Genomic DNA, 25,138 nt, shown 5'->3' with positions numbered 1-25,138 from the left:
TCTCTGCTCTGGGTAGTGCGGAAGACACAGGACTCAACAGGGCTGAGTGAGAGAGAGAGAGAGAGAGTGTGTGTGTGAGAGAGAGAGAGAGAGGCGGAGTAGGAAAGTTGCAATTTAAAAAAGACAATTGGATTGACTGTTCTCAGACTAGCGTTGCAACCATGGGGCTGGGAGTAAGTATTGGAGCTCTGTCACATGTTTTGGACTAGGTTCTAAGAGTCTTTAGATTAAGATTAAGCTGGTTATGATTTTCAGTTTTGAGCGCAGACCAAGTTTTTGTCACAAGTTATTGGTTAAGTCTGACAGTTGTGGTCTGCCTCAAGTACTTTGTACCTTTAGCAGTTTCGAAACCAGTTGTGCAAGCGTGCTGTTTTTTTCTTCTTCACAGTTTTAGAACTCTTCAAACTTTTTAAATTGGAGATGTTTATGAGGCATTCACAATCCTTCTAACAATGATTAACACAGGTTTTACAGCATGTTTGAACAGCAAAGTTGACACTGCTTTCTGCTGTTGCTCGAGCAACTTTTGAGGAAGCCTCAGAGCAGGCTTCCTACACGTGCGCGATCTTGTTCAGAAGCTTATTTTGTCTCACTTTCTTCAATCCAGAGAGGGAAAGATGATTACAAATTGGCAGCAACCTCAGATGGCGGGGAGAAGAAACGGAAGAAAGGTAAAGGGGACAAGGATATGGACGAGCTCAAGAAAGAAGTTGACTTGGTGAGTACACAAAGAAATGTGAAACCAGTTTGGATTTCAGTATGGCAACACTTACTTTGTAAATAACTTTGTAAACATGTTCATAACCTCCAAAATCCACCTTGATTCTAACGGGAAGGGACAGGCATTCAATAGAATGACCTTCTTGAACTTTCCAACCATTTCCTCCCATACACATTGCTCACCTCATGCTTAATGTCAGCCCTATTCAGGTCATGTTAACACTCTTGGTCACTGTAAGTCACTGTCATCAGTCACAGCAATGATACAGTCACGGCTAGGACAAATCTCTGCTTTGACCTCATGGCCAGTCACATGAGATGTAGCTGTCTGCCCCGCATTTCATAAAGATTGCTACTTTAGACCGCTGCATGTACTGTCAAATGTCATTATGGAGTTCACAACTATACTTAACTTCTCAGTCATGCTTATCTAGATTAGTTTTCTACGCTGAGATGTTGGGTGAGAAGCTCTGTTGTCATTATTGTCTTCAGTTTCTCAAAACATATGAGCTAGTCCTGTTTTCCCTCAGCCGGTAAACATACATTATTATGCCTTCAATTTACTTCCAGACTCTCAGATCATGAGTTGTTCATTTTATCTCCAGCCACAATCACGCGGGTACTAAACTCAGCTACTCTGGGTGCAGAGACTTTTGCAGAGTTGCATGCATAGAATTTTAGGTGGGTTTCCTGTGTAGAACAGTCACCCGATTTCCACTGGTGTCAGCTTTTTCTCAGTCTGTATCTGTAGCCAGCTGAGGTCACTTCCCAAGGTCACTCTTGCATTAAGTTCATCCCCAAGTCAATTAAAGGCCTAATGACTGATTTCATACTACCGACTGTATGTTGAAATATCCAATGGTGGCATTTTACAGGCATAAACACATTTATTAAAGGTGTTGTTAAGGTTTCATCTGTAACTTGAACTATTTCTCTCTTCTCAAGAAGTTAACCAAAGCTGTTCTCACTTCAGTGTTTGACCTTTTGGCCAACCTTAAAATGCCTCGTTAAAGACAAAGCGCCTTTTAACTTCTGTCGGATAGTGTCCTTCACAAGGTCAGATCACAAGGAGACACATTCAGGTCTCATCTTAAAGTAGACGTTAGTGAACATCTTAATGTCTTGCTTGTAATTTAATAATGTCATTATAATAATTTTTCTGTAATTTTGTTGTATTATGTCTTGATTGGTCTTTGACTTTCACAAGGTCATCATGTAAAGGAGCAGATTGATGCTGTCAGTATGTTGCAAATACGCTTATGTAACTTTAAAAAAGCCAGAGTTACAACAGAATATAAAAGTCGTGGCTTGTTACCAGCTTTATAATTAATTCTGTAATCATTGATTGTCCCTGCCCAATGTCACCCACCAGGTCACTGAGTACTACAGGTTATTAGGCAATAAAAGAACCATCTAGGTGACATATTAATGATTATTGTCCATACATCTTAACTAGATCTCAAAGTCCTGCTGCCGCTGAAGGACATCTCAATGCCATAGCAACCGTATCGCTAACTTAGCATATCATTTACTGCAATTAACAGCAGGCGGTGTTTTTAGTGTTGAAAGTGTGCTGTGTCTTCAGAAAGGTTGATTTTCCGAACAAAAAATTGTATTGATGATCCTCAGGTTTCAGATTTGGTTAAAGAATAATAGCATATTTGGCAGTAGTAAAACAGTAATAAGACTGTTGGTGGGTCTCTATGGAGTTGACATGTTAATCATTATTGCACCGTCATATTTGCGCCACCATACAATTAACTGAGGCGTCAAAGTCCAGCTAAGGCAGACAGTGGTTACCATTCCCATAGCAACATAAAGCAGCTGGTGATTTGATAAAATGCTAAATATAGAATCACATGCACTGTGATTGAGTTCAGCATGAAGAAGAAACTAGTCCAGGAGTGTGTGTTTGGCCGTGCGAGCATTATTCAAATGTGTGTGTTTATGAGCCGGAGTATCAAAGCCAGCGAAGAAATTTTCTCTGCGGGCTTCAAAAGGACTGCTGACAAACAGTCCAAAAAAGCAACAGTAGTTTGGGGCATGTGATAACACATTATCCACGGCACATTTGGCACGGAACACTTTACTCGCTCATTATAATGCAAAACGGTGGCAGGCCGGGCAAAACTGTCCAATTACACCCCTTTTTTTCAACCGACCATAAAGAGCGTAATGTAAAGGAACTCATCCATTAAAGGCTCAGGACTCCACATTTTCAGTGCTCAAATTGCTGTTATGTAAATGTATAAATTCACATATACTCGGTGGATGCAAAGCATACAGCTCTCAAAGGTCAATGTAAACTTGTCCTTACATAATATAATGGGCCACTGTTACTGAGTGGTGTGAACTGATGCTTCATTCATTCCCTCATTCATTCATTCATTCACTATGGACCAGCAGTACCTACGAACAAAGCTGCCATCTATTATAGGACGTTTGGGTTTACTGCAGATCATAAATGGGGGTCTGTTTTAACCAAACAACCATATTATCTCTATAACAGGATTGAATATGCAGATATTTTCCCTTATACTACATTAAGTCAGAATCTGGTTTATTTCCAAGTAGGTATGCACATAAAAGGAATTTGCTTTGGTGTATTGGTGCATAACATTAACAAAGAAAGACAACTGGGATAAAAGTAAGTACTGCAAAAATCAAGAAACATATATAGAACAAAAGGAAATATATGATACAGTACAAGCAAACAGCTACAACATGACGTACTTCTTTGTGCATGATTGTTGCCTCATTCTCAGGATGTAGCAAGCTGAGCACTTTTATTCCACAATAAAGTAATTGCTGGGGGAAATAAACTGTTATTGCCATACTGAAATGGAAAATTCAGCACCGTTACAAGACCATTACAGGAATTTGTCACATATGTGAGATCAGTAAACCAACACAGAAACTAACTTAGGCATGTGGATGGTTCACTCTTTGGGATTCTGTGTAAAGATTACAATACTTTGTTTTCACGCAGTATAGAAAACTAAAGGTGGGAGTCAGATATTATTGCAGATCATCCAAATGACAGTGGAAGAGTCTCTATTCATTCACTCGCTGTAGGCGTTATTCAGCAAACACAGTGTAGGCACATGAATGTGGCAGCTCCTCTGGTTGTTCATTTGCACTGTAAATTGCATTTTACCCCGCTCTTTCATTCAGTCTTTGGTAATTATAGACGCTGTGACCAAATATTTACCTGAAAACAACACTTCTGCTGATCAAATCATTCAACAAATTTATTTTGACGTTACTGATATTGATGTGAGTGCAGCTCTGAAAGGGTAGGCTCCACGCAAATGTCACACACGAGCAATACTCTTGGAAGCAAACATCAGTATATCAGTTGGGTGACATTGATTCGGCTAGATGGGCTGTTTGCTCACAGCAAACTGTTTGAATGAGTCCATACGTAGCTGAGCTCATAGCGGCTTAGCTCTTGTGTTTGGCTGCAAATTTCCAATCACCAGCAGAGTCCAGTTTTACTCGAATGTCTGCTCTGACTAATCTTAAAATCACACTGTATGGACCGGCATGCATCCATAATCTGATCCTGATCAGATGGCTGATTTTGCCTTGTCATCTTTATGTCCCCTGTGTCCCTCTGGAGGACATGACAGGACATTTTTTAATCCTCAAAGGAGATAATATCTGCAGGTTTTAAAATGACAGGGATTTTAGCTTGTTTTACGCAATGTGGTTCAATCTCTTTCATTCTCTGTCTCATTCTGTCCGTAGGATGATCACAAGTTAACCTTGGATGAACTTCACAGAAAATATGGAACCGACCTAACCAGGGTGAGTACTCTCCATGTGTGTGTGTGTTTGTTTTTTAGTGTGTGTGATCCACAGAGGCAGATAAGCCCAGAGGGAGGGGAAGATCTCCCAGTACAAACTGAGGTCAAAAGCATATGTTGATGTATTGTAAAAAAAAATATGTACAGCAGTAAAGTTCCCTTGAGATTTGGTTGTTTTCCCTTAGTTCTTATTATGTAATGTTAATGCAAAATTTTACAAAACTCATTGCAGTCACTATTTTCAATGTTTTCATTTCATAATGAATGTTATTTATATTTATTTTAGACAGTCAAAGGTGAGGAAATCATAACAGACTTGTGTTAACAAATGTAGGAATTCTGTCTTTAACGGAAACAGGAAGTGTTGAGTTAACCCTCCCAAAAACATGAGAAGAAGGCAATGACCAACAAAATAAGTAATTACCCAAAAAATTTGCAAAAAAAATAAAAATAAATAATAATAATAAAATATATGTATATATATATATATATATATATAAAATAAAAATAATAAAAAATATATATATATATATATATATAAAATAAAAATAATAAAAAATAAAGTTAAAAACAAAGTTTTACCTGGAAAAGAGCTTAAAATTATAGTAATTCTGTAACATGATTTTAGATATCATAAACAAAATCAGAATCAGAAATACATTATTGATCCCAGAGGGGAAATTGAGATTCTTCACAGTTGCTCCAATGAAAAGAGTAGAGAATTATAAGAAGTAAAAATAAGAGTATGAAAAAAAAGTATGTAAATATAGAGCAATTAATGAAATAATGACATATGAAATGTGCATTAAAATAAAAATAAAATGTGCATTATGCTACCATTTTTTATATAATTTCTTTTTATTGATTTTTCAGTGAAAAACTAAAACAAAACACAGATATATAAATATACACACAGAACAGGTACATCAGACAGGGTCATCTACAGCAAAACACAATGACAGTTTTTGTAAAAAAAAAAAAAAGGGGGGGGGGGCTGGCAGAAATCAGGCTGAAGGATAGGATCTAGGGGCTTTAAGGCACCCACAGTTCTCCATTAAAGTCCACAGTTATGCTACCATTTTTAACACTAGTTCTTAAGATGTGAAAATTAAAATATTAAAATAAAATATATATTGTCACTGTACTGATGCTGTAAGTGTGAAAATCTAACTACAATATATACGTCAGTAGAATAAACAACAATACAATTTGAGTAAACATACAAAATATGAAAAGTTATGTGTATTGTATATTGAATTAATATATACATAATACATATATAAAGATATATAATTATGATATTTATACATATACTTTTCCCTGAGCTTTTTAAAAATAAATTTCTAAATATAACAATTTTTGCAATTTGTGGAACGTTTCTTACCCAGTTGGTCATTGCTTCCCCCCATGTTTTTAAAGAAATTGCACCAATTTGCTCAGGGCTCAAAGGTTTCAATAGCTGCAAAAGGCGTCTGAAAGCAGCACAAGAAAAGTGTTGTTCCTCCAGGTTTCAAAGTGCTAAAAACACATTTTTAAAGTTTTTTATATCTGTGAAATATTCTACAGATACAGACACTGAAACTAGTGAAAGGTGTAATGTTGCTAGTGTGACGTCAGCATGACTATCAACAGATCATTTACACTGTTCTTTTTAGCTGAGAACTGCATGCATCACACACACCAAATCACTAAATAAGTAATATAGTCTCTTTAAATCACAAAAAAAATATATTGAGGAAAAGACATGAAGCACAGTCCTGCAAAGGAGAGCACTTGCTTTGTTTTTGTGTGCACCCATGTGTCCTTTTTGGCCGTGAATATGCTACAGTAAGGATAATGGAAAGGAAGTCTACAGATCTTTCAGCCAATATAAACAAACTGAAGACAAGTACTCAGTACTCACTGAGACAGGGTGATTGGCTTTCCATATGTGGTCCCCACCCTCCACTTCCCCTGCAAATGCACAACCCTGTGGTTAATTGCTGCAATGCCTGCCTCGGTGTGAATGCAGCCTCAACATGCGCCCAGAATTAAAAGTGAGAGGTTCCATGAAGCAAACACACTGCTCAGGTAGGAGGTGACTGCAGGAGAGAGGTACAGACTGCATAATAAGAGGTTAGCCAGCCAAGAGCGCATTGCATAATGCCTTTCACTCTCTCCACATGTATTTGAAAGAATCACAATGCATTTCAACGCTTATGTGTCTTAAACAAGACACTGCTCCCAGTGTCTGGCTGTGCAGATAGTTTTAGTTTTATTACCTCTACCACAATAAAATGGAAAATAATAATAGTAATAATCTTAAATTTGCCTTCAGCTTCACCGAGGGTTAAAACATGTCATAGTAAAATCACAAAACAATAAATAACACAACATGTTACAACAAAGTTATTGCATTTGGTGTGAAAGCATTGTCCTGAGGGTAATTTTATGAATTCTTTAAAAAGAGAATGAACGAACAGGATCAGCAACGATTTTTTTTCAATGTTCAACACAGTTATTTCTGCTCTTAACCAATAATTTTACTGGCCATGTTTGTAATTCTGGACAGTCTATTTTTATTCTTAGCCCCCAGGTGTCCATACCATGCACACATGTTAACATGGGTAAACTGACCCTTTAAAGAGTCAGGGCTACACAAAATTTAATTTCCATGTTTCAACCATGGTCTTCATCAAGCTTAGGACACACACACAAATACACACAATCCTATTACACAACTCAATACAGTCCTACACCGGCCAAATGCTTGACTGATGCTGATTATCCGCTGAAATCTGATCTGTCTGAGTTTGCCCCAAAACAAAGACTTCATTCACGCAGGAACACTGCTCTTATTGACCCTACCAACAAGAAAAAAAACACTGCTTTTCACTCCTGGTTCCCCTCCAAAGAGAGCTGCAGGCACACTTTACTCTAATTCTCCTCTATTTTTTTAATCTAAGAAAACGTGACCTTGACCATGTTGAAGTACGCACTGTCCAATGATAACACAGATACAACCTGATTGTCCTGTCTCCTTCTCTCACGCTGTTACCACTTTTTCCATATCAAAAGCCGCAATTGACCCTAAACTGCGTTTTACCGTCTAATTACAGGCTTGTGAGAAGACGAAGCAGTAATTGTAAGATTACTGAGACCTTTCTTCCTGTGGATATGTGTTCCTTTTGTTTTTTGTTTCAACCAAACTTTAATCCACCACCTCCTGAAGTAATAGCGGTGCACCTGTTTACCAAATAAAACAGTTCAGTTGGAAACACGTCGCTCTGACTCGTCCTTCATAGTGCTTCCCTCCAGTAAAGGAGGACAAAGCTGCAGAGTAGCAGGTCAAAAAACAGGATGCCCCGGTTTTTCTTTTATGATTTTCCTTAGTTTACACAGACATAAACACACCCCCGTCTCTTCTTTCTGTCAGGCTGCCAAGCATGAAAGCATGTATAGTGTTGTAGCTAACATGCACAGTTAAAGGTGACACGTTGTGCCCTTTTTTTAAGGTTCATATTTGTATTTGGGGATTCTACTAGAACACTTTCATGTGGTCAAAAAACACTTTTTTCCCTCATACTGTCGGCTGTATTCCAACACACATAAGACGTGCAAGGTACCCTGGGTGTGTTGGTTGGTGACGTTCTCGGATGCCGTTTACATACAGTCTCTTTCAAAATAAACCTACTATGCCGATACAACACCGCAAATTGACATTTTTTTGCTGTGAAACTATAACAGTGGTCGGCTGCGTATCATGCCGACATTAAAAGACAGCTTTTATCGTCAGCGCCTGACACTGGAAGTCACTGTCCAAGCGCCCAGATTTCGACGACTTTGGATTGAGATCTGGTTGCTGTATTTACCCTCTGTCTGAAATCTGCATTTTAGCGCCTGTCTTTTTAAGCCCCCTCCTTTTAAAAAAAGCCCTGTTTGCTCTGATTGGTCAACATTTCCGGGTCTTCTGTATTTCAGTGTCTCTGCACTGTCCTTGCAGCCAGAGAATGACTGTAACAGAGTATGGCGGCACTTCCTTCTGTGAAATATCACCAATAAAAACAGGATTATGAGACGAAATCAGGGAGAAATTAACGACATCAGAAACCAAGATTACGTTTCCCTGATGTTAGTGTGTAAACACTAGCAGCAGAGTATTCAGAACAGTCTGAAGCCTGAGGTTTTTGCTCACAGGGATTACTTTTACATATGTTTACCTCATTATTTAAGGTTTAGTCTCGCTCACCAGACCTTTCTCAAGAAAAGAAAGGTCTGGCTGGGCCGACTCTCACTGTGAGATTGGAGAAAAAAACGCCCCGGCTGCTTGTACTTCTTTCAACCAATCACAGTCGTTCTGGGCGGTGCCACAGCAACGGTGCGCTTGCAAAAATATTGCCGGGGGGAAACAGGTTTTGGTGTAACACGCCCACAAAAATATCACCTACAGGACGCGAACCATGGCAGAAAAATGGCTACATCCCCGCAAGATCAAACACCGCAAAAGTTAGTAAAGGACGTGTTGAAAACGGTTGAAAACTGCTACACAACCGGAGGTGGTAGGGCGGGACTTCAGCGAGTGGCTCGTTCCGCCCAATGAGAGGCTGATCTCTGCAGCAAACTTCCGCCCACTCAGACTATTTAAGGTTGAACATGAGCATCTGACATTGTAACATTATATTCATGACAGAAAACAAGGAAAAGCATAAGAGGTCCTCATTTAAACCTGTTTTTTATGTCTGTTTTTAGGGTCTTTCCAACTCCAGAGCAAAAGAGATCCTGCTCCGCGATGGCCCCAACGCCCTCACGCCTCCTCCCACAACGCCTGAATGGGTCAAGTTCTGTAAACAGGTAAAAGTCACTCCCTCTGAGCTGAAATTCCCAGTTGGGAGCTCAACACTTTTTTATGCAAAAGACCAACCTATTTGTATATTCAAAACCTTTAAATGTAAATTCACTCAGATTTGCCAGTTAAACCGGCTCAGTCTTGAAACTTTAATGTTGTTTTGTCTTGTTTCCAGTTGTTTGGCGGTTTCTCCATGCTGCTGTGGATTGGTGCTATCCTCTGCTTCCTTGCTTACGGTATCCAGGCTGCCTCAGAAGATGAACCAGCAAATGATAACGTAAGCAGGTCTTTGTTACAGTATGATATTAATTAAAGAAATAAAACATCCAAAGATGAACTGACAAACAGTCTTTTCTCTTTCACTGTAGTTGTACCTGGGTGTTGTGCTGTCTGCTGTCGTCATCATCACTGGTTGCTTCTCCTACTACCAAGAGGCTAAGAGCTCAAAGATCATGGACTCCTTCAAGAACCTGGTCCCACAGGTGAGTTTTCTGCCCTTTATATTATAAACAATATCACTGAAAAGCATTTAGTTGCAGTTCTTTCCAAAATGTCAAATCTTCAGTAGCTCCTATCAAATCTAAGACAGTGACAAATGCCAGAACATGTTGCACAATGCTAAGGAGCAGAATTACTGATGACACATTTTTCCATTTATCATCTGAATTCTTGCTGCTGGGAATAAAAACAAAACCCACTCAGAGAATTGATCACATTGATATGCACAATTGCCCTAAAAAACAAAAATGTCACTTCTGTTTTCATAGCAAGCCCTGGTCATCCGTGACGGTGAAAAGAAGAGCATCAATGCTGAGGAGGTGGTGGTCGGAGATCTGGTGGAGGTGAAAGGTGGAGACAGGATCCCCGCTGATCTGAGAATCATCTCTGCACACGGCTGCAAGGTCCGAACCTCAAAGACTTGTTTTAATCTTACCTTACAGACATTGTTATGGAGCAGTGGTTTGGAACAACTCTTAAGATATTAAATATTTATGTATTATTGTAGGTGTGGAGTATTAGCTTTGGTCAAGTGGTTACAAAGACAAAAGAAATCATGACTCACTCGCATACAGTCTGTCAGTAAGTCATGGTTAAAGTTGCTTAACATCTGATGGGAAATACTGTATGTTGACAGATGTGGTTCATGAAGTTTGCTTCCTCTGTTCACTTTCTGAAAAGGTTTCTTTTGGCTCGAAGATCTAAATCACATCGTCTTAGTTGTAAACTTGTCTAGTTTGTTCCTCAGTTGGTTTAATTTTGACCTGTGTCCGGTAGACAGGTTATTTTTACTTATTTGTATATCTTTAGTACTTCTTTTTTGCTTTACTTTTTAATCATTTTGCACAGAATCAAAACATTATAAAATCCATAAATCACTGAATAGTTAAGGTCCAAGATGTCAGATCTCCTGACCCAGTATGAACCTCACAGACCTCTCAGGTCAGCTGGTTCTGGATCACTGGTTGTTCCCAGAGTTGAAACCAAACATGGTCAAGCTGCCTTTGGCTTCTCCGCTGCTCAAATGTGGAACAAATTGCCAGAAAAGCCAAGACTTTCAGATCCCAGCTAAAGAACTGTTTGCCCTTGCTTTTATTTATTTCCTTTTTTATTGTTTTGATGTTTTATGATTTGGTTTTTTTTTGTGCTTTTACTTGTGGATTCTGTGAAGCAATTTATGTTGCCTTTGGGTATGAAATGTGTCTATAAATAAATTTGCCTTTGCCTTCAGGTGGACAACTCCTCTCTGACTGGTGAATCTGAGCCTCAGACTCGTACTCCAGACTTCTCCAACGACAACCCTCTGGAAACCAGGAACATTGCTTTCTTCTCCACCAACTGCGTTGAAGGTAGAGAACTAACAAATTGCAGAAATTACTGGGTCAGAATTAAACTAAGTCCAAGTTAGAAGGAAATTAAACTTACAAAAGCTTTGAAAGAGGTGGAGATACTGTAAGTCGATATAAAGGCCAAAGTCTGTCACTGATTGAGTGAGGGATGAGGTTGCACTATTGGTCGGTTAAATTGGAGTTTCCCCATTGACTGTCGCTTTTCCAAAATGGATAGGTGCGACAGTGTTTCGGCTGGTAATGTCTTTGCCTCCACAATCAATCGCCCGATCCACTTCCTCAATACATACTCAACTGTTGTTGCCATACAACCATTTGTTACACTTCCTGCAAACCTCAATCCAGGAAGCAGTTCCCGCAAATTTAGGGGGAAGCTCTGAAATATCTCAGTTTTGGGTGCCTCTTTTTTCTGTACAAATTCATATATTCATGCATGTTGGTCAAGTGAGAGAAAAAGAGTGCACTCAGAGCAGACAGCTGTTTGCGATCGGAGCATAAAAGAGGATAACAGTAGAGTTGTCGAGCCGTACTAAATGAACAGAGTAGGTTTCAGTTTGTCCATGAGTAAATGCTGCAGCTCCTTAAGACCCAAGTTCAGTTACCATGACCTGTTTCCCAACTGGCATGTTCATAATTGCCATGGGAAGCAACCTAGGCCTGGTCTGTCTAACCAAGTCACACACACCATTATCTGTCCCCTGTTTGTTGGCATGTGAATAAGATAGGACAATAACACTTCAGATGAGTAATCAACAACAACTAATTGTTAAAATTGATTGATTATGTTGCTGAATTTATGAAATTTAAAGGGCAAGTTCGGTATTTTTAAGCCTGGACCTTATTTTTACATGTTTTAGTTTCTGAGCGACTAATGGGAACAACACTTTTTGAAATTGGTCCAATATTGAGCAAAACTGCTGCAGCCAGCTGTGACGAAACTGGCTGCAATGTAACCACCTGGGACATGTTGGCACTGTCAATGTACTTCCACTAAAAGTGCTTGTTTTTATGCTCTGATATTTATTCTGTGTGTCTGACAACATTTTGGAAAAGGTCCATACAGAGATGGACCTTTTTGTTAAAGAGTGAGATCCTTTTTTAAACCACAAACAGCCCCAAAATCATTACCGCCAACCCACCAGACTCCATTTAAATTAGCAGTAATTTAAGCATGTTTAGCATATTTTCACATCTAACTGGTTAAATCAAATGTTTATTTCCACTAAACCAGAGTACCACAGTAGTGTGGTATATAGTGACAAAACTACTGTTTATTTAAATCGAGTCTGGTTGGTTTGGTGATTGCAATTTCAGGGTTGTTTCTGGTTAAACCAAAAGGATCTGACTCTTTAACTCTCTTGAACTTTCTGTAGGGATCCTTTTCACAACGATATCAAACACTTAGAATAATAAGCCTCTTTCACTGCTGCTGGTTGCAGCAGTATGGAACAATTTGGCCACAATTTAGCACACTGACCAAAACATCACTTGCTTTTTCTTCAGGTACTGCCAGAGGAATCGTCATCAACACCGGAGACAGAACCGTCATGGGTCGTATCGCCACCCTGGCTTCCAGTCTGGAAGGCGGAAAAACTCCCATCGCCGTTGAGATTGAGCATTTCATCCACATCATCACAGGCGTGGCCGTCTTCCTTGGTGTTTCCTTCTTCATCCTTTCACTCATCCTTGGGTATGGATGGCTGGAGGCTGTCATCTTCCTCATCGGTATCATTGTCGCCAACGTGCCAGAAGGTCTCCTGGCTACTGTCACTGTGAGTTGTGGTGTCCGGCATTTCTACTGGACACTTGAATAAAATTTGTTGATACAACGACTGAAGATATTATAGCTATAAACACTTGATTTCTGTCGCTAGGTGTGTCTGACCCTGACTGCTAAGCGTATGGCTAAGAAGAACTGCCTGGTGAAGAACTTGGAAGCCGTCGAGACCCTGGGTTCCACCTCCACCATCTGCTCTGACAAGACCGGCACCCTGACCCAGAACAGGATGACCGTGGCCCACATGTGGTTCGACAACCAGATCCATGAGGCCGACACCACAGAAAACCAGAGCGGTACCTCTTTCGACAGGAGCTCAGCCACCTGGAGCGCCCTGTCCAGAATCGCCGGACTCTGCAATCGCGCTGTCTTCTTGGCAGAGCAGAGCAACGTACCCATCCTGAAGGTGAGAAACTCCCCTGGTTACCAAACACTAAACGTTTTGCTCTAGTTCACCCATTCTGATTACCACAAAAGAGCATAAATAATTCACCAGTGGAGGAAGGTATCAATAACATCATCTCTTATTCCTGGTTGTACACAAGCGAAGAGCAGAAATTACCCTCATCACCTCATATATGAATATTTTTCTTCCCTTTTTGTTGAATTGGATACATTACTCAAATGAATCCCAAGATGCAGTGACTGTGTGGGAGGTGACTTGGCATTATGACTTGGCAAGAAACTTTTTGGATCCAGCAAAATACAAATGCAGCCAGACCGCACTACAAATCTTTATAAAAAGCACTCAGCATAATTAAAGGCCTTTTCAGAAATATATAGCTGCAGCTATAGAAAGAGGTGGCCAGACAGACCCATTGATTTATTTCTTAATGAGTGCTGACAAATCTGTTTTTTCCACAAACTGTATAATGGGAGCAAGATGGATATTCAAAAAGATGCTGTTTGAAATTTTGTTGGAGATAGTGGCCATTGTTGTTGAAATCAATGGGAGGGATTTGACTTGATTGGAAGTGCATGAAAAATTTTTGCTTCTGTGTTAGATTAGTTTTTGCATTTTTACCAATGTTTTCCTCAAATTGTGTCAAACCCACTGATCCTCTGCTTAAATCCACAGAGAGATGTAGCCGGTGATGCCTCAGAAGCTGCCTTGCTGAAGTGTATTGAGCTGTGTTGTGGATCCGTTAATGGCATTAGAGAGAAATACCCCAAGGTTGCAGAGATCCCCTTCAACTCCACCAACAAATACCAGGTAAACAATCCCCAGATTTTCCCATGACATCGCAGCTTCTAAATTTGTTCCACATGTATTTTGTGCAGGTGAAGTGTTGCAGATACAGAGTTTACTTGTAGTGGTATCAGAGGGAAATGTCAATTTACGCCCTCTACTGGTTGGGCTTATTCATGTCTTCATGGACCAGTTGTTAATGTAATATTTTTGAAAAGTTTCCTCTTTTACAACAAAAACAAACAAAAGCAAACCAATAGACATGACAGAAGAATTTTTTTAAAAACTGTTCGCTCACAGAAAAAGTGTACATATACATGTCAGTCCATATGCATATGTCCATATCCAGTTGCATGACTTCAGCGTCACCACCACAAAGAGGCTGTAAACCCATGTTAGACATGATGACGTTTTGTAGTCTTGTTTAGCCATTTGTTAGCAACCGTCTTTTTTAAGACACATAAAGGCGTCAAAATTTCATGTCATTTTACTGACAGACTTTATGTCAAAGAACGAATCAAAGAAGTCTCTTAAGCTTGTGTTAACCACAGACCTTATTTCAGGCATCTAACCAAATACCCATTTAAAAAACCTACTGACTTTGAGATGAGGGAACTGGGGCTGGTAAAATGCTAACTCATGTCCAGGTTGTTAGAGCAAGGAGGGGAAACCGCTTTCCACTTTCTCAAGATAAACCTTTTTGCTATGACCATACCAAAGATGAGGGCCTGTTCTAATGCTTGGCGAAGATTCAAAGAGTAGTTGGAGCAAACAAATATATATCAAAATTTATTTTATTAGGATAATCCCCTTGAGATGTATCATCTCGTTTTCAAGGAGTTCCAAAAATCCCAGAGAGACTGTCAGGGATGGATGCTGAGCAAAAGAAAATGTTATCCCAGAAACTCTTGGGTTCACTGACCATTTTTTTTTACAAATTAGTTTTAGCACAGTTTAGAATAAAACTGTGATTGTGACAAGTATATAAAATCTAGTCCTGCTCTTGTCCCACAGCTCTCCATCCACAAGAATTCAACTCCTGGAGAGACCAAGCACATGCTAGTGATGAAAGGTGCCCCGGAGAGGATTCTGGACCGCTGCTCCACCATTATGATCCAGGGCAAAGAGCAGCCTCTGGACGATGAGATGAAAGACGCTTTCCAGAACGCCTATGTTGAGCTGGGAGGACTTGGAGAAAGAGTGCTGGGTATAGCATAGCTCCATTCAGCTACATGCTAACGTCGTTAATGTGTTGGGAGAGAAAAGTAATCTGACAAGTATTTTCTTCCTGTCTTACCCAGGTTTCTGCCATTTCCACCTCCCTGATGACCAGTTCCCACATGGCTTTGCTTTTGACACTGAGGAGGTGAACTTCCCCACTGAGAAGCTGTGTTTCATTGGCCTCATGTCCATGATTGACCCTCCTCGTGCTGCTGTGCCAGATGCTGTGGGCAAATGCAGGAGTGCTGGAATCAAGGTAAGTGTAGTCTTTTCAGGTGTACAGCACAGGTATGTATTATTTTGAAGACCAGAACCTAATACTCTTATCCTCTTCTCCCTCAGGTTATCATGGTGACAGGTGACCATCCCATCACAGCCAAGGCTATCGCTAAGGGTGTGGGTATCATCTCTGAAGGTAACGAGACAGTTGAAGACATCGCTGCCCGCCTGAATGTACCAATCTCAGAGGTCAACCCCAGGTTAGTACACTTACTAAATCTTAGTTCTGAGTGTTCTTGTGGCACTAGCTATTAAGAATAAGAATTCACTGCAGATATACACCCTGCTTAAATTGATTTTCATTATCTAAATTAAATCTCTTGAAACCTGTCTCTTCTTCTGCAGCAGTTCTTCCTTATACTTGTACTAATAGAGCAAAATTAAATCAGCGTTAGCTAACGAGGCAATCTACTCAGCCAAAAAGGCTTTTACCATTAATTCACTGCAGACAAATAAATCTACATGAGTCTCTGAGCTGGTGGCTTTACTTTTCTTCATCAGCAAGTTTAGTCTGGATGTTTAGGTCACTGTCACGCTGTCATCATGCAGGAAATTTCCTGTTTGCCAACTGATGAAAAATATCATCTGTCAAAATCAGGCTTAATGTCAAGAAGGATTTCACACACAAGCTATTTGCCTTGGTGGTTTGTGCATAAAAGTAAACACAGTACGGTTAGGCAGTATGGCCTATAAATAGTATGGGGATATTTTTAGACAGTATTGTGATACATGATATATATCTTGATATTGTGAAATCTCTAAACTACTATAGACTACTGAATAAACTACTGTTACATATAAGTAAAATAAAGTACTTTTAGGGGGCTGGAAATGTTCATGTTTTTGCTGTGAACTTGAATCTTCTGGTCAACAGTTAGCTGTTAGCAGTTAGCGGAACATTAAACCCTTACAGTGGCACCATTAAACGTGAGGAGTTATTCACTGGGAGTCAGAAACCAACTAACAGCTTTCAAGTTTATATATTAATAATATTTGCAAGTTGCCCTGGTGCTCCATGGTGGCAAAATGCTACAAAGCACAACATATAATACAATATATCTCTTTAAAAAAATAGCTGTCTCTGGAAAAAATATACTGTCCTGTACCATGGGACTTATAAAATGTCAAAATGTATTTACTGTCTGAAGTGAAGGTCTAATAATTTGGCAGGTTCTGAAGATGTTTAGCACTTTATTCTAAATCTAGCTTTTTGCTGATGATGCCATAATCTTCTTTACAGGGCATCAAGGCCAATTCTGTTCGTTTTCTAAAGAAATTTCCTGTTTCCTCATGATTGTTCATGATTTTCACTTCTTATTGCCCTGATTACCCCATCCTTAGTTTTTCTCTCAGAAACAGGATGTGGGATTACAACTGTTGTCTTGACGCTGCTGTGCTTTCCTCTCCAGGGATGCCAAGGCCTGTGTTGTCCACGGTGGCGAGCTGAAAGACATGACCGCAGAAATGCTTGACGATGTGCTGAAGTACCACACTGAAATTGTCTTCGCCAGAACCTCTCCACAGCAGAAACTGATTATTGTGGAAGGTTGCCAGAGACAGGTCAGCATAAAAGAGAATTTAAGACATGTTTACAGACACACATTGGGATTAACAGCTCTCAGAATGGCCCGAGATTTTTTTAAATGAGAAAGTTAAAGCTAAATCTTGCAGCAAGTTGACATCCTAACACTTCCTTTCCCTCTCAACAGGGAGCCATTGTGGCTGTGACAGGTGATGGTGTGAACGACTCTCCTGCTCTGAAGAAGGCTGACATCGGTGTCGCCATGGGTATCGCTGGATCTGACGTCTCTAAGCAGGCCGCTGACATGATCCTGCTGGACGACAACTTCGCCTCCATCGTTACTGGGGTGGAAGAAGGTACACCGAGGCTTATATCTGCAGAAATGTGAAAATACAGACTGTGAAAAGCATCGATTTCCTCACTCTCCTCCTATTCATTTCTAAATGACTCTTTCAGGCCGTCTGATCTTTGACAACTTGAAGAAGTCCATTGCCTACACTCTGACAAGTAACATCCCAGAGATCTCACCCTTCCTCCTCTTCATCATCGCCAACATCCCTCTGCCCCTGGGAACTGTCACCATCCTCTGTATTGATCTGGGAACTGACATGGTGAGCTCTTTAAACAGATTTCTTGACATTGTGCAAATTTTTCGTTAATGGAAAGTCATTATAAAATCCAATCTGTGCATAATGTGAATTTGGATGCTTAGTTGACTTATTTTTCTTATTTTCTTGCTGTCTCCCAGGTCCCTGCCATCTCCCTGGCTTATGAAGCAGCTGAGAGCGACATCATGAAGAGACAGCCCAGAAACCCCAAAACAGACAAACTGGTGAATGAGAGGCTCATCAGCATAGCCTATGGACAGATTGGTAAGCATACCTCATGGTACATAAATGATTTTTAGATGTCCAGACAGTTTGTTTGGTGCTTTTCTAAAATGCTGCTCATCTCCTCTGTTAGGTATGATGCAGGCCACAGCTGGGTTCTTCACATACTTTGTGATCCTGGCTGAAAATGGTTTCCTCCCCATGGACCTGCTGGGGATCAGAGTCCTGTGGGACGACAAATATGTAAATGACCTGGAAGACAGCTACGGACAGCAGTGGGTCAGTAACGTTTTATCTGTCTCAATCAGATTTTCAAAGGAATAACAGAAAAGGAATATGTGCTCATCTTGTTAAATTTTCTCCTCACCAGACATACGAGCGCAGAAAGATCGTAGAGCACACATGTCACACAGCTTTCTTCGCCAGTATTGTGATCGTCCAGTGGGCCGATCTGATCATCTGTAAGACCAGGAGGAACTCCATCCTGCAGCAAGGAATGAAGTATGTACATGTGAAGACATACAGGACCTTTTAAGTACAGAGAGTAACTTCCAAACTCGTGTTTTCTGACATGATAAATTCAAGCAGGGTACTTCTATAGTATATAAAATATAATATAATATATAAATTGGGGCTGTTCGATTATGGCAAAAGTCATAATTTCTGATTATTACACCCTCACAGGTTAAAGGGGAAAAAGAGCCGGTAACAATTGGAATACATTAGAATATACATTTTCAAATTTTGAATATATTTCAAGCTTTTATCCTGACGGTCTGAATAAATAGCTGAATTTGTTGCTAGTCGCTTTTTAGTAATAAACTAGGAGAGTCTAAAAAGTTGCTGAATTCACCAACTTGGCAACACTGAGTTCACCACTGTAAAGGAAAGAGATGCCCTTGATTTATAACACATGAAAAAACAGCAGCATTGCCAAATTGCAGAGCAATAATCATTTTATTTTGATTATCTTGTTTGAATAATAGTTGGGGGGCGGCACGGTGGAGTAGTGGTTAGCACTCTCGCCTCAAAGCAAGAGGGTTGCCGGTTCGATCTGTGCCCCTCTGTGCAGAGTTTGCATGTTCTCCCCGTGTCAGCGTGGGCTCTCTCCGGGCACTCCAGCTTCCTCCCACAGTCCAAAGACATGCAGATTGGGGACTAGGTTAATTGATAACTCTAAATTGTCCGTAGGTGTGAATGTGAGCGTGAATGGTTGTTTGTCTCTATGTGTCAGCCCTGCGATAGGCTGGCGACCTGTCCAGGGTGTACCTGCCTCTCGCCCGATGTCAGCTGGGATAGGCTCCAGCCCCCCCGCGATCCTCAAGAGGATGAAGCGGTTAGAGGATGAATGAATGAATAATAGTTGGAAGCCAAAATTATAATTGAAAATACAATTTGATGAGCCGCCCAGACTTCTTTGATACATTATATTTCAGTTACGGCAGACTTTCTTGACGACAACAATGAGTTTCCATCCACCTCTTTTTATGTGCATTTTCAATTAACTTGGCAAGGCGAAGTGGAAAATTACTGTATAAATAAAGGTCAATGTAGTGACATACAGTCATTGTATAACGTTAGGCCACTGCAAGCTCTTTTCATCGTCTCTGGATGACTTTTAACACTAGAATTAGAATTAGACTTTATTTCTGTCTGCAAGTAGAAATAAGAACATCGTGTATTCATCTACAAATTCATGTAAATAAAGTCACAGCCTCCCACAGAAAATGGAAAATACTTAAAAGGTAGGCTGAAGCTCCAGCTTATAACACCTACCCTTTTAACAGCACATCATAATTAGCAATCAACAACAAACCAAAACAGGCAACAAAAAATATTTTGTTAAAATTCGCCTGCATTAGGATGAAAACCCAGATACTGTAGTTTTAAGTGTCCATCAAATGTCAAAACACCTGAGAGTAAATTGTTTAACAAGAATTAGTTTTACCTTGTAGGAATATTTATAGCTTCAAAGGTTGTCATTACGACAGGAATCACAGTGTTGAATGATCTCAAGTTAATAAAAGTAACTAGTGAAATTGTTCTAACTTTGTTGACTCTTTGCTTTCACAGGAACCGTATCCTCATCTTTGGTCTATTTGAAGAGACAGCTCTGGCTGCCTTCCTGTCATATTGCCCGGGCATGGACGTTGCCCTAAGAATGTACCCTCTCAAGTGAGTAACACACACACTTATATACACCTATACTATTATTTTTCGAGTTTATGAGCACAATAAAGTTCATCATTATTAAAGTGCTAATACATGAAATCCTCTTTTCTGTTGTTTTACTGACTTTTACTGCACGTCCCAGAGGCTTCCTGCCAAACAGTGCAGCCAGTGCTTTGCCATTGTTTTTTTTGTATTCCCCTATGATGAAGTTTAAGTCTGTGCTGTTTTAGCTTCATTATCTTGTTTAAAAAAAGGTGGATATTATCTGGTGTCACTGGTAATTTCCACTTCAGAGGCAGACTGAAGCAGAAGAGCCGCTGTGCTAATGAGATTCTTTGCCCAGCAGAGAAAAATAGAAAGCAGTAAAGAGCATGTCAGGCTCATTAGCTCAGGTGTTTCCTCGCCTTGTTCTCCTCGTCATTGTTGCGCGTCTTCCTCTACTCCCGCTTCTCCTTTCTTCTTTGCCACCTTTTCATCTGTTCCCAGTGCTTCTGTCTCTTCAGACTCCTCACCCACCCACTCACCTTTCTCTTCGGGTGACTGCTGATGTTTAACTAACCTTGGCTTCTCTTCCACTCCGTCTGACAGTCTTTTGTCTCTCCTGCCAGGTTTTGTCTTCGTGTCCCTATTTCTGTCTCGTCTGTGCTCAGATTGTTTTGTTCTTTTTTATGTCTGTCTTTGCCTCTGAGGATTTCTGTTTCTCAACGAATTTTCAGATATGACATGGAAAGGTGTTTATTGATAACAAAAACCCAAGATGTGCAGAAAATGACAGCAAATATTGAATCAATTAACATAAAATTTAGCTAAATAGATTGCTTTTTGCATTTGTTTGTAATGTAAGTGTAGCATGTTTTTCCGTGCTAGGCACCTTGTGTTTTTGCAAGGGCAACCTGCAACACCTTCTCTTGAAAAACCTTTTAACTTAGTGCAGAAAAGCCCCCGACGTCATTGCCATTTTTTCCCCATTGTCTAATCAGACAAATTGAGAGGTGGTGATGACAAGTGGTAGCGTACATGGTTCATGTGTTTAGCCAATGTGATCTCAATTTCAGCGTGACTCTAGGCAAGCTGCAAAACATATCTAAACAAATTGTAGCCTCATCTACTTTCTAACATTTTACCAACCATAATTAGGCACAAAAAGTGACAGCAGATTGTCAGACTGTCCCTGACTCATCCTAAAATAAGCCTTGAACCGACCATCATCCAGGCTAAGCTCCTGGACCAGCTGGTGGTACTTCCTGGGATTTCTCCTCTTTCTGAGGGTCTCATGTCCCCACATGGATCTCAGAGTTTAAGATACAGATCTGTGAGTTTACTTCACAGCAAAAAAAGCAGTTAAGCTAAGGGCAGGTTATTCGGTGGTTGCCAAAAGAAGCCACAGCAAGCTGCAAAAAGCACTTTGTCTGATCGGAGCCGGCTTCAACAAAATAGGCAGTGCTGTCATCTGTTTGGGGCCAAGAGCAGTCCACAATTAAAGACACTAATAAGTATCATTTAAAATCTCCATGTGATGGTTTGTGTGCTCAATCTCTGTGTCCGTCCATCCATATCTTAGGCCATGCTGGTGGTTCTGTGCCTTCCCCTACTCCCTCCTCATCTTCCTGTACGATGAAGCCAGAAGATATATCCTCAGACGCAACCCAGGCGGTAAGACCTTTACTCACTCTCCTTTTTGCTTTTTGAGGCAGTTGAAGCTTGACACATTTCTGCCTCTGCTCTCTGTATTTGCACAGGGCAGGATTTTGGCCAAATGAGAAATCAGATTCAGAAGAAAAAAGCTCTGTCACATTAAATTTTGTCGCCGTCCAAAGAAAACAATGTGTCTTGTATTTCTGCAGCTTTGATTGAAGTGTTCCTTTATGGTCTGAGAAAATTATCCTCCTTCACAAGCTAAATAAACCATTTAAAACCCCATCGGGTTTGCTGGGAAACGCATAGTGACAGAGCTGAAAAGGCTGGTATTCTTAGCTCATTAAAAGTTAACTGTTCGGAGACACATTGTTTTTGCAGGACGGGAACAATTTATTCTGTAAGCGCTGGTTAATGCTTAATTCATGTTGCCGTGACACCAGGAGTTTTATTTTAATGCTGATGTGAATTCCAGGGTATTATTATTAGAAATTAACCAAAATAACAATGCAAAAAGATCACAAAATAATAACCCCAACGAACAAATCAGACATGACCTGACGTGATGATGTAATGTCAGTCATGATATACAGCGTGATGTGTAATACAGAGAGCAAAAGAGCAGAGGTGTATCAGTAAATGATGTATTGCAAGGTTGGTGAACAATATGTGTGTTTAGTATGAGCTGTGCATGTGCTCCTGTGTCTATTTGTGTGTGTGTGTGTGCCTGTGTCTGTTATCCCCGCCACAACTGTGTCCCCACACAGACCAGTGAACTGTGGCAGATGGCAGAGCCCCGGTGGGATTTCAACCCTCAACCCTGCCTTTGTTAATGCCTTGTTCCACCCACAGAGCTGGGCAGAACCTGCATGCGGGGCTGGCTGTGATGCAGCTGTGTTTGTGTGTGTGTGTGTGTGTGTGTGTGTGTGTGGGTCTGTTACATCTGAGCCCCTCAGCACAGATCAGTGAACATCCTATTGCCCATCCATGGTGAATAATGTGTCACAATCAGACAGAACAAAACAAGTTGAGATGACACAGTTTGCACTTTCTGGGATTTATTTTAAGTTGCTCAAACAAAGTCCTAAAAATGAGACATGTCCACTGTGTGCATGACCCAAAGCGAACTGTCCTCCAGGTTATTTTTAAACCTGGACTCAATCAAGTTTTGTAATTTCACTCAAAAGCGGGAATTCCAGCCCAGTGATTTTTAGCCATCTGTGAAACACAATTGATTCAGGTCTAAAAATAAAATATAGCTTTTAGTCAGAGGGGCCAACAGATGCTAGATAATAGCATCCACACCTTAGAGTCACACCAGCCTCTAATCTAGTGTTATTTGACTGAGCGTACATGTAATGATGCATTGCAAACCACAGCTCCTCGTGTTGATAGGTCAGAGTTCTCCTTTTAGTCATACGTTTGGCCTCAAGGATGATATCATCTCATGAGCAACCGTGAGACAACAGTGACACAACCTCCACGTCCCTGCAGGACACATCCCTTAATGGCATCGCCAAGAAAGTCTCGGCTCTAAATTCAGGACGTGTCTTGCTCACGCTCCCCGATGCGGTCTTGTTTGTTTGAATTACTGTCAGCCAACATGAGGGATGATATCATCCTGCAGCCTGAGTGCAAAGTTAAAGGTCAAAGCCGTTTTAAATCCATCCTTTCTTTTTGATTCATCTGTGAAAGACAACAAGGGGAATTTAGACCCCAAATATGAGAAGAAACATCCCAAAACTATGTCCCTAATTCTGTCTCCTTTGGTTTCTAGGTTGGGTGGAGCAGGAGACATACTACTGAGAGAACACGACACAAACAACGGAGTGCACAGTCAGTGCTTCACAGTTCTTTACTGCCATGTTACATATTTGTCTGAGATGTTAGTCAGACCCCAAAAACACAAGCATGGACAAATTAAGACTATTTTGATGTATATGTCATTCACAATAAAACATTTCCGTACCATTGTACATTGAGGCTGCTTGGGAGTTTATTTTTTGCACACACTTTTGTTGTTGCCTTCATTACACACGGAGGGAAAAAACAGCATTTCAGGCATTTCATGCAGGATGTTGTTTCAAGGTTCAATAGATATGTACCAGTGAGTCAGGTCCGGTGACCCGTGCAGCGGGATTATCCACCTCAACAGTTCCTAAACTTCAGTTCTGGAGTCAGATCAGAGGGGGATGTGAGTTTGAAATAAAACAATTATGATAAAGAGAGAAAGACTTATCTATGTTTGGCAAAGCAAATGAGATATTTTTGGGTGTTGTTATAGGAAGCAGTGACCAGCAGCGACTATTAGTCACATGCACTACCTCCAACTCTGAAAACCAACTGTTCTATTCCACTACCCACCGAATGTTTGCACTTCTGCTACATTAAACAACAGAAATTAAATCAAATGTAAGTGTTAGAATTGCTGCACTTGTGGCTAAAGTTAAAGTCTGATCTTTATTTTCCCGGGATTATATCTAAACTTACTAGATATTAAGGAAAAGCAGCTCAGAGAAGTGTGTGTGTGTGTGTGTGTGTGTGTGTGTGTGTGTGTGTGTGGTGTGCATGCCTGTCCATTATCTCACGAGTCAGTCTGCCACAATAGTGTTTGCAATGCATTGCTCTGATGGCCGCTAATGCAAAGAGGCCCCTCAGTGAAAATTAACTGAGACCACTCTAGTGCTATCTACTTTGTGTTTACCCTGGGCATTATGAACACCCCCTTCTCCCTCATCCCCTCTTGTGTGTGTGTGTGTGTGTGTGTGTGTGCGCAGCATCGTCAAACCAACCTGGTCACAGATGGCCTGCTTTACACACACTTAAGGAAACACTTGAGCCTGTGGGCAGAATATTACCAGAAAGCGTGCATGCTCCCCAGCTCAGGTTGAGTGTTTCAGCCAACCAATCAGGTTCTTCTGCCTCCGACTTCACAGGTGATTTCTTTTACAGCAGAGGGTGCTAGTGTGTGACAGACAGCGAGAGTCTGCAGACAATAGGATGGAGGGATGTAGAGGAAAGAGGGAGAAGGAGGATGAGGTTGATGGATGGTGGGAAAAGTGAATCGTTGTGATGAGGAGGAAGGAAAGAGTCAAGGCAAAAGAACAAATATTGGCGTTTTGTAGCGTGCATTTTCAAGACACGTAATTAATCACCTTATTATGATTTGAGAACATCAACTGTCTGCTTTGTTAATATTCTTTCTGATAAATTGTCATGCCGATAATGCAATACAGTTTAGATGAATTGAGCGGAGGGAGAGAGAGAGAAAAGAGGCAGCAGACAGACACCAACATTATCATGCCTTCATCC

At 40.5% G+C, this 25,138-nt stretch overlaps 1 protein-coding gene across 1 annotated transcript; it reads left to right on the top strand.

Moving 5' to 3' along the window:
* On the top strand, nt 1-23,802 carry LOC126401622 (sodium/potassium-transporting ATPase subunit alpha-1). Its single transcript, XM_050062957.1, has 23 exons — nt 1-173; nt 608-718; nt 4,471-4,530; nt 9,258-9,359; nt 9,530-9,631; nt 9,723-9,836; nt 10,122-10,256; nt 11,084-11,201; nt 12,705-12,973; nt 13,076-13,384; nt 14,057-14,191; nt 15,182-15,374; nt 15,469-15,644; nt 15,731-15,867; nt 17,077-17,227; nt 17,377-17,545; nt 17,646-17,800; nt 17,938-18,061; nt 18,153-18,298; nt 18,390-18,520; nt 20,093-20,194; nt 21,753-21,844; nt 23,604-23,802. Exons 1-23 carry the CDS (start codon nt 162-164, stop codon nt 23,630-23,632), a joined length of 3,072 nt encoding a protein of 1,023 aa, XP_049918914.1. The 5' UTR covers nt 1-161; the 3' UTR covers nt 23,633-23,802.
* The last annotated feature ends 1,336 nt before the right edge of the window (nt 23,803-25,138 follow it).

This window comes from Epinephelus moara, chromosome 15 (genome assembly GCF_006386435.1).
Source record: "Epinephelus moara isolate mb chromosome 15, YSFRI_EMoa_1.0, whole genome shotgun sequence".
Taxonomy (NCBI): domain Eukaryota; kingdom Metazoa; phylum Chordata; class Actinopteri; order Perciformes; family Serranidae; genus Epinephelus; species Epinephelus moara.
The sequence above is the reverse complement of the archived record's forward strand: the minus strand, read 5'-3'. Positions and strand labels throughout refer to the sequence as shown.

Bases quoted from the DNA above. Each gene is read 5' to 3' on its own strand.
- LOC126401622 (XM_050062957.1), top strand. The intron at 11,202-12,704 runs GTAGAGAACTAA...CTTTTTCTTCAG, and splicing joins CTCCACCAACTGCGTTGAAG to GTACTGCCAGAGGAATCGTC. The intron at 12,974-13,075 runs GTGAGTTGTGGT...TTCTGTCGCTAG, and splicing joins GTCTCCTGGCTACTGTCACT to GTGTGTCTGACCCTGACTGC.